This window comes from Borostomias antarcticus (genome assembly GCF_949987555.1).
Source record: "Borostomias antarcticus genome assembly, chromosome: 28".
In the NCBI taxonomy this organism is placed as follows: domain Eukaryota; kingdom Metazoa; phylum Chordata; class Actinopteri; order Stomiiformes; family Stomiidae; genus Borostomias; species Borostomias antarcticus.
The window spans coordinates 2,516,653-2,526,382 of record NC_140261.1 but is presented as its reverse complement, the minus strand read 5'-3'; the positions used below and the strand labels follow the sequence as shown (position 1 = coordinate 2,526,382).

The window sequence follows — 9,730 nt, the reverse complement described above, 5'->3', positions numbered from 1 at the left end:
TCGGGTGGTATCTGGCCGTGACAGTAGGGTATAGTTTATCAGTAGGGTATAGTTTATCAGTAGGGTATAGTTTATGAGTAGGTTATAGTTTATGAGTAGGGTATAGTTTATGAGTAGGGTATAGTTTATCAGTAGGGTATAGTTTATGAGTAGGGTATAGTTTATCAGTAGGGTATAGTTTATGAGTAGGGTATAGTTTATGAGTAGGGTATAGTTTATCAGTAGGGTATAGTTTATGAGTAGGGTATAGTTTATGAGTAGGTTATAGTTTATCAGTAGGGTATTGTTTATGAGTAGGGTATAGTTTATGAGTAGGGTATAATTTACGAGTAGGGTATCATTTAGGAGTAGGGTATAATTTATGAGTAGGTATAATTTAGGAGTAGGGTATCATTTAGGAGTAGGGTATAATTTATGTTTGAGAATTTATGTTTTTTTAGGATGACAAAAACCATGAATACTACTATCATATCGTCATCTCACCAGTGGACTGCTGAAGGCCGCTTCCCCCTTGGCACTTCCTGTGACCTTGTTCCTGTGTCGGGTGCCGTGGTGACGATGGTCAGCTTCCAGGTGGAGGTCGTCCAGGCTCCACCCGTTCTGCCGGGGAGGCGGAGCCTGCTGGGGAGGCGGAGTCTGCCGATGGAAGATGACCTCCTCTTCAGAGTCAGCCTCACTGAGGGCTGCTAGTCGGATGGCTGGGGACACAAAACACATGATATGCCACAGTTTGTAGAGGTTGTGTGTGTGTGTGTGTGTGTGTGTGTGTGTGTGTGTGTGTGTGTCAGCGAGCCCTACCGTTCTCGCGGTGTGGGTACTCGGCCCCCATGACAGTGCATCGATCGAACACCATCTTGTTTTGGGTCAGCGTGCCGGTCTTGTCTGAGAAGACGTACTGGATCTGGCCCAGGTCCTCTGTGATGTTCAGGGCTCTACACTGCACCCTGCTGTCCAGCTCCTCATCGTACAGGTCCACGTCGTTGGTGAGGAAGAAGATCTGTCCCATCTTGACCAGCTCGATGGACACGTAGAGAGAGATGGGGATGAAGACCTGGGGGGGAGCAGCCAGTAAGTTCAATTTGCTTTATTGGCATGACAAATTGTTCATCTGTGTTTCTCTCTCTCTCTCTCTCTCTCTCTCTCTCTCACACACACACACACACACGCTCCACCTGTAGGAGGATGATCATGGTGAAGAACATATAGAAGCCAGACAGAAGGGGCGTGTCCAGGTGTCCACTGCCGTCGGGTACCAGGTAGAGGGGAATGCTGGGAAAAGACCGCAGCCAGATAAAGTGACCTGTTGGCGTGACCAGAGGCACGTTATCAGACACCCTCATACCTTAGCATGCAGTTGAAAAGAGAAATATCATAGGTGAGCTTTCCAATGTGTCAAAAGTAGCCATAACCAGCAATGACTGGACAGGTATCACACAGGATCACTATATTACAGTGACAGTCCACTATGTAAATGAAGGCCAACAGACGTGTATGACTCCCAAAGTGGTAGTGTAGTATTGATAAGAGTATTGTTAAGTATCAGTACCGATACTGGTACCGATAAAATCCTACCCATCCCTACTCCTGTTTGAGTCACCAGCCGCCACTGGTCTTTATGCAACATAGTGATTTTCATAGTCATTTATGATGATGTCACTTATTTTTCTTTTACCCAGCGCTCCGATGAGACACATGATGAAGAGGAGGACGCCGCAGGACAGGACGCTGACGTTGACGCTGTGCTCCAGCCGGCTGCGCTTGTAGCGCGGCCCGTTGTTGTTGAGCATGGACTTGGTCTCGTGGCCTAAAGCACGGCAGGAAAGAGTCAACGTTACGACGGAGATCACTGCCTCCATATAGAGCACTGCAGGGGAGTCTTAGAAAAATGGGTTCCAAAAGGATTCCTCGTTAGTTCCTGTGTGAGAACACCGGAACCAAAAGGTGTCCTTGAAGAGTTTTACAGAGTTCTGTCTCAAGGACGGCGGAAAGAGCCTTCATGGTTCTGACTACAGTAGATCCATCATTCAGCTGATGCTACAGCCTCCCTGCTAGAACCTCATCTATCCTGTCTCATTTACTCAATTAAACATTGTACACTTCCAAAAATGTTTGGATAGGAATTCTTCCAGGACTCAGTTTATTCAAGGTGATCTTTGGATAAGGATTGTACTCTTCAACTTGGCATCAGTGAGAGGTTATTGAGCCGTTATATGTTCTCATCCCTTGTCTTTAGTAGAATCCCTCGTGCCGCCTGAAATTAATATTGATTTTCCATCTCCACGCCACCTGGGTGAAATGACTTCTTACTAATTTGTTCACAGGATCTTTACGATGACGTCCTGAGGGCTCTACACTCATGTAACTGAGACGTCAGCGATGGGTTCCCAGACATCTTTAACCCTAATCCAAGACTGAAACAACAAGTAAACCCAGATTCTTCACTGATCATTTCATGATCATTTACTCCTCATAAAGGAGTAGTAAAGAGAAAACGTTTTGATCTGAATCATTGTATATGATCATAAGTAACCTTAAAACAGGGCTAAACACGCATTTTCCCTTTACTACTCCTTTAATAACCCATGTCCAGGGAACCGGCCCAAACCAGCTGGAACGGGGGTTTCATTCCTGGACATCTTGGAGTCATCAAAAGGCAGGTGTCAAGCAAAGACCATAGTGAGCAAGGTACCAGTGGACGTAAACACTGACTCCGTTATGTAAAGTTGAGTGTTAACCTGTATAAACCACAAACCCGACAGCATGGTCTGTGTTTCTGATCGTACAACCTCGCAGGAGAAGACTCTCGATGCCGATGCCCAGCTTCCTCTTATCAGGCCTCTCTCTGCAGAGTCCAGAGAGAGAGAGAGAGAGAGAGGGAGAGAGAGAGAGAGAGAGAGAAACGTTTATACTGTCCATTCCCAGAATTCATTAGCCCTTATGTTTTCACTGGGATGCTTGCTGTCTCTTTATGGCCTCGCTGGGCTGAAGTGAGGGCAGATTATGGCCTTGCTGGGCTTTGGGTTAGGGTTAGCTACTGTTACTGTTACTGTTACTGTAGTGATTGTGTGTTATGTGTCTTTATGGTCGTCAAGGCTTGAATCTTTGAAACCCGAGACTCACACGTAGCCCTTGAAATGATTCAGGTTGTTGATTGGCCGTTCACAAACCACGACGCTGTTGAATTGTTGGGGCTGGAACGCTGTGTTCTGGAAAGGAAATGAAGTAAGAACTGAAGACACATGAGGACATCACAGACACATGAGGACATCACAGACACATGAGGACACCCCAGACACACGAGGACACCACAGACACTGATCAGGAAAGTATTTGTGATAATTATTTGAACTACCCCCATGACCCAGATAGCAAGCGGATCTGGGCCATATACAGACCAGATCTGGCCCTTGTGGCTTAGTTCCGGCCCATATATGGCCCAGAATCGTTACACATCCGCTTGCTATCTCAGCAGCTCTGTTCTCCCCCTGCTCCACCCTCCCCCGTTTCCCATGGCAACCAACCTGGAATTCCACAGACTTATAGGATCTTTATTAGCTGACGTGTCGACATGTGTGCTAACGCTGGTGTACGCTAGCAAGGACAATGAGCTGCCTGTCCCTCAGCACAGCTGCACCTCAGGTATGAGAACTATTAGGGAGTAGCTTGGTTCTCCTTCTATCCTCAGAAGCTTTGATGTATTGTCTGGTTCCTCACCGCTAGAGAGAACCCAGGCACCACCCTCCTCTGCTTGAGGCTGGTCTCTCCGTCCAGGTTAGACGTCTCGATGTGACACGCCCCTCGAGGGTCGGAGGTGTGGAGGAGCAGCAGGTCAGCGGGCACGATCTCATTGGAGGACACCTGGACAAAGTCCCCCACGCGCACGTCCTTCCAACGCCTCTCCACGAAGCCGTCCCCTCTCCTGAGACCAGAGGCAGCAGTGATGAGAGGAGGATAACTAACAACACGTCACAGTGTGACCCGTGACCCGCCGGGCGTCTGGGAGAGGCAGCAATAGATATGCAGATTTGTTAGGAATTTTGCCTTTAATACACACGTACAGTACAGTAGGTTTAGGGAGATAAGAGAGAGAGAGAGAGAGAAGGAGAGAGAGAGAGAGAGGGTGAGAGAGAGAGAGAGAGAGAGAGAGAGAGGGAGGGAGAGAGAGAGAGAGAGAGAGAGAGAGAGGTTTGAGAGAGAGAGAGAGAGAGAGAGAGAGAGAGAGAGAGAGAGAGAGGGAGAGAGAGAGAGAGAGAGGGAGAGAGAGAGAGAGAGAGAGGGAGAGAGAGAGAGAGAGAGAGAGAGAGAGAGGGAGAGAGAGAGTCCCAGGCTGTGAATCATCATAGCTCCTCCTCATGTTTGCTGTGTGTCCTGAGGGTTCCCCAGGGACCAGTTTCCCTGCAACCGTTTGATCCAGAAACACAACAGCGTCGTGCCCACAGGTGACGGAGAGGTGCAGGTATGCAGCCCTGCGTGTACAACCTGATCTGGTGGGTTACCAGGCCCGCGCCCACCACACGCCTGACAAACACACACCAGGCCACACAACACGACACGGCAGAAAAGCAGACCTGCTATAACGTAAGCTAGGACAATTTACTGCTTTGTTAAACCAGTTATTCTTCTTACAACTGAAATAATAGCCATGTTGTGCTCTCTACCAGGAAAACACAGTCTAGTTCTCAGAAGAGATCGGTCCCCAGCTGTGTTTATGATAAAGTGGCGTGTCATTATTAACGTCTCAGTCAACCTGCAGGTGCATCGTGACAAGTGAGCCGTAGTATTCCTGTTAACACTGGGATCTCTCATTTGTCAGGAGAAATGCTTCATATCAAACAGACCTACAGTCAAATAGTTGATGTTATATATAAATATACAGTATATAGCTATAAAATAATAATAACAATAACGATAATAATAATAATAATAATCATCATCATCATAATAATAATACAGAAATAATTATCTTCACACCCAATACCATGAAACCAATGGAACAGTCCCGTTCAGACTCTGAGCCTGAGGTAAATCAAACAGCTCAAATACTTGATCTATATATTTGACACAAGACTAGAATCAAATCAAATAGTCAAGCACTCTCGTTTCTTCTTCTGCCAACATTGAATCGTTATTCACTTGTGATCGTCCTTAATGAAGAACATTTCAGATCTTCAAAGAGAAAAGCTGTCTCTTCTCCTAATGGGCGACAGCACCTGATGTCTCTGTGATAACAGCTCCAGTATTTAGGATTTGAATGAGATCATTTGTCAGAGATAGAGAAGCTGTCAGTAGTGGGTTTCCAGAGTCTGCTCCTTTAAACCCACGACTCAGCAGGACTGATAATTGATCAGATTGGTTGATTATGAGTGATAATTACAGGGCTAGAGTTATAATGATGCTGCTTGATAGAGCTGCTGATCAGTTTGGTTGAATAGTGAAATGCTGACTCAGCCCCTCCCACGCCTCAAAAACAACAAAAAGTAAGATTATTGTTCATTAATGTCTCTTCAGCTTTATGCAAACGTGAAACTCATCAAAGAATTGCATTTTTTCATTAAAACTATTACCTGTAAAAATGTAGAGCAGTTTTTGTCTTCATTGCAATATATGTATCAATATATAGCCATACGTGGATATCCAATATCCATGCATATATTGCAGTGTACTGGAAAATATAACCACTAGTTTCCTATATATTGAAATGTATTTATTTTTTGGATTTATTTTCCAATATATCTCAATATCTGCACCTGAACCCCTCCTAGCCTGGCCTGGTCTGAAACACTGACAGCCCTTCTGTCTCTCTCTGTCTCTCTCTCTCTCTCTCTCTCTCTTTCTCTCTCTCTCTGTCTCTCTCTCTCTCTCTCTGTCTCTCTCTCTCTCTGTCTCTCTCTCTCTCTCTGTCTCTCTCTCTTTCTCTCTCTCTTTCTCTCTCTCTCTGTCTTTCTCCTCTCTCTCTGTCTCTCTCTCTCTCTCTGTCTCTCTCTCTTTCTCTCTCTCTCTCTGTCTCTCTCTCTTTCTCTCTCTGTCTCTCTCTCTCTCTCTCTTTCTACCTCCCCTCTCTCACCCCCCCCCCCCCCCCCCGCTCCTCTCCCTTCCACCAGCTGAGTCCATATTTTGGTGTCCCCCTGCTGCGTTGAAAGGCAGGGAAGGAGGGAGGGAGGGAGGGAGGGAGGGAGGGAGGGAAGGAGGGAGCAGCTGTCTTAGCCTAGTGCTGCTGCTGATAATAATAAATAAGAATCATAACAGAAGAATGGGCAGTAAATATAAATAGTGCTGTTCACTGTGTAATAGCCCTCCTCTATCTTAAATCCACACCCCTCACGCCCTCCATCCCTCCCTTGTCATTATGTATTCCATAATCACAAGTACACCCCCTTAACGACACAAGTACACCCTCTAAACAACACAAGTACACCCCCCCCTAAATGAATTAGCTTTGGATAATGATAGGGTTGAATTTGACAGTGTTTTGCTCTTTTGTGAATAATTCATTTTTCACCAGTAATACAAAAATAGCTAAGTGCTAACCTCACTGTCTCCTCTGCTCTGACGCACCACTCACACAAGGGCTTCATCAGAGGAGCGCCGAGCCACGCAGGGCTTCATCAGAGGAGCGCCGAGCCACGCAGGGGAGAGAGGAGCAGCGAGCCACGCAGGGCTTCATCAGAGGAGCGCCGAGCCACGCAGGGGAGAGGGAGTCAGAGGAGCGCCGAGCCACGCAGGGCTTCATCAGAGGAGCAGCGAGCCACGCAGGGCTTCATCAGAGGAGCGCCGAGCCACGCAGGGCTTCATCAGAGGAGCGCCGAGCCACGCAGGGCTTCATCAGAGCAGCGCCGAGCCACGCAGGGCTTCATCAGAGCAGCGCCGAGCCATGCAGGGCTTCATCAGAGGAGCAGCGAGCCACGCAGGGCTTCATCAGAGGAGCAGCGAGCCACGCAGGGGAGAGAGGAGCAGCGAGCCACGCAGGGGAGAGGGAGGTGTGAGTGTGAGAAGAGATCTACACAAGGAGAATCATCTCCCACACATTCTCTATTTCTAGGTCAAAAATTCCCATGGGGTGCAGAAACACATGACGTACAACACACACACAAACACACACACACATACACACACACACACACACACACACACACACACACACACACACACACACTCCTCCCTCCCTCCCTCACAGACACACACACACAGGCTTTACACAGACAGAGAGATGCAGATACAGAGAGAGAGAGAGAGAGAGATAGAGAGAGAGAGAGGGAGAGAGACCAAAACAGATGTGCCAGAAATACACTATATCAGTGTTTTCTACACATGGAGCAACAGCCCAAATGCAGCCAGCATTCCACGACGTCAACATACCGACAAGGTGAATGATGCAAGACTGGAGCAATGCTCTGGGAAGACGGTTCCCTCTACCGTACCACCCTAGAACCACACTAGAACCATCCTCTACCGTACCACCCTAGAACACAACATGCTACCTGAACCATAAAGTGTTTTTCCCCCTGTCCATTTTTGGTTCTGGCTAAAACCATTACATCAAACAAAAGTTCAAACTGGAACCATTTGGCCAATGAGAGCTTCTACAATGATGTACCACCGAGGGTTTCCAAAGGGCTCTCCCTCAGGTAAATGGTAAATGGACTGCACTTATATAGCGCTTTTCCACCTTAGCGGCACTCAAAGAGCTTTAAAATGGCCTCTCATTCACCCACCAATGGCGGTAGCTGCCATGCAAGGTGCTAACCTGCTCATTGGGAGCAATTTGGGGTTAGGTGTCTTGCTCAAGGACACCTTGACATGTGGACAGTCGGAGCTGGGATTCGAACCACTGACCTTTCGATCACTGAACGACCCGCTCTACCAACTGAGCTACAGGGGCCTAAGAGCCTAAGAGCCTGAGAGCGCCAGCGTACCTGCTGTAGACGAGGCAGGGCGTGCGGTTGAGCTTCCTGTCCGCCTGGTAGCGCCGGAAGTCCTCCCAGCCGTCCTTCAGGGCGGTGAGCAGCAGGATAGCGCAGACGGGGACCAGGCCCACCTCCGGCTCGAACGCGTTCACCACCGGGACGAAGTTCAGCGCCGCCAGCCCCACGAAGTAGATGTTGGCGAAGCGGTGGAACTGCTCGTAGAGGTTCAGCGGCAGGAAGGACCAGGGCGAGTACCGCGTGGTCGTGACGGCGTTCCCGGGGAAGTGGCGGTTGGGCTGGCTGCGCCGGCCGAGCCCCTCGTACGGGACGTTGGACACCAGCGCGCGGAGGTCCTTCTCACGCTCTCGCTGGGCCCTCAGCGCCTCCCGGAGCAGCGCCAGGGGACCGGGCCACGTCATGGTCCGCCTTCGTCCCTCACACGGCACCGGCGGCGCGCCTCATCCAAGACCCGCTGGGTTTTATACGGGCCGGTAACGCGCACGGCTTCTGTCTGCCTCAGGTTGTGTGTATGTCCTCGACGCCACGATGTCCCTGACTGACTGACTATGTGTCTGAATGCAGACTCGTACTGCTAAGCTCCATGACTTCCCCCTGGGTGTGTGTGTGTGTTTATGCATGTGTGTGTGTGTGTGTGTTAGTGTGTGTACCTCCAGGCCAGGTATCAGCACACCTGTCCTGCCCTGCCCCGCCCCCTGCGTTGTTCAGGTATGCCGCCCGGCTGACTTGACAGACAGGCTGTGTGGGGGGGGGGTCACTTGACAGACAGGCTGTGTGGGGGGGGGGGGGGTCACTTGACAGACAGGCTGTGTGTGTGTGTGGGGGGGGGGGTCACTTGACAGACAGGTAGCAGCCCAGACACAGATCCCTACAGGCTGTCCTACGCTCCAACCAGTCCACATTCATCTCTTCCAATCAAACATCAAGATCACACCCACACACACACTCCCACTTCATACTTCTTCATATGAATCCTCAGAACATCTCTTGGTGTGATAGAAGGGTGTGTTTGTATTGACAGAATTGTGTGCTGAGGTGACCCTGTATATGGTTGCTGTGATTGAGCCCAGGAGATACAGCAGGTCCCTGACCGTCTGAACGGCTGAGATCTCTTCAGCGCGCTGGTGGACGATGGCAGCCAAGCTGAGATGGGATGTGATTGGACAGCGTGAGGTCTGGTAGAGATCACACACGTTCCCCAACGCCGGCCGAACTATGAACACCCTGTAGAGGAAGATTTTTTACAGCTCACTTTTCTGGCCCCGGATGATTACTGTTTTTTTGCTTCCCTCTGGAATATTTAGGGGTGGGTCGTATGCCCACCTCCCTTGTTCTCTGTAAAGCGCATTGTGTTGCCTCTGGGTATGAAATGTGATATACAAATAATGCTTTGATTGATTGATTGATTGATTGATTGATTCATTGATTGATTCATTGATTGATTCATTGATTGATTGATTGATTGATTGTAGAAAGAGTGTGAACAAACAGAGAATCTATGGTGCATAATTGATATTTTATTCTTGTAGCAGACGCTTTTATTCAAAGCCACTTACAATTGTGAGCTAGTGTTGGGCTTGTGTTGAGCTAGTGTTGGGGTTAAGTGCCTTTGTGGGATCGGCCAGGATCAGCCCAGATGTGCTCACTCAGCTCCCAGCCCAGCACCTGAGTGGTCATCATGGGATATGTAGTTCAAGGACGGGCGTCCATTTTGGGAGCTGTAGTTCTAAGGGCTGTCATTTTGGGGAAAGGTTGGCCACACCTTGCTCAAAGGCACAACAGTCACTTGTCAAGTGGGCTATCCCAGT

The 9,730-nt window shown here is 48.9% G+C and overlaps 1 protein-coding gene across 1 annotated transcript in view; it reads right to left on the bottom strand.

The window, feature by feature from the left end:
- The window catches only part of atp10b (ATPase phospholipid transporting 10B), a gene marked incomplete at both ends in the record, with an annotated part of 20,732 nt that extends 12,409 nt beyond the window's left edge, over window positions 1-8,323 (bottom strand). The window contains 8 exons of the mRNA XM_084459567.1: window positions 484-698; window positions 799-1,051; window positions 1,173-1,300; window positions 1,673-1,804; window positions 2,784-2,842; window positions 3,121-3,206; window positions 3,715-3,919; window positions 7,914-8,323. Coding sequence (XP_084315693.1) covers window positions 484-698; window positions 799-1,051; window positions 1,173-1,300; window positions 1,673-1,804; window positions 2,784-2,842; window positions 3,121-3,206; window positions 3,715-3,919; window positions 7,914-8,323 — 1,488 coding nt within the window. The remainder of the gene's footprint in view (window positions 1-483; window positions 699-798; window positions 1,052-1,172; window positions 1,301-1,672; window positions 1,805-2,783; window positions 2,843-3,120; window positions 3,207-3,714; window positions 3,920-7,913) is intronic.
- Between the last annotated feature and the right edge of the window lie 1,407 nt (window positions 8,324-9,730).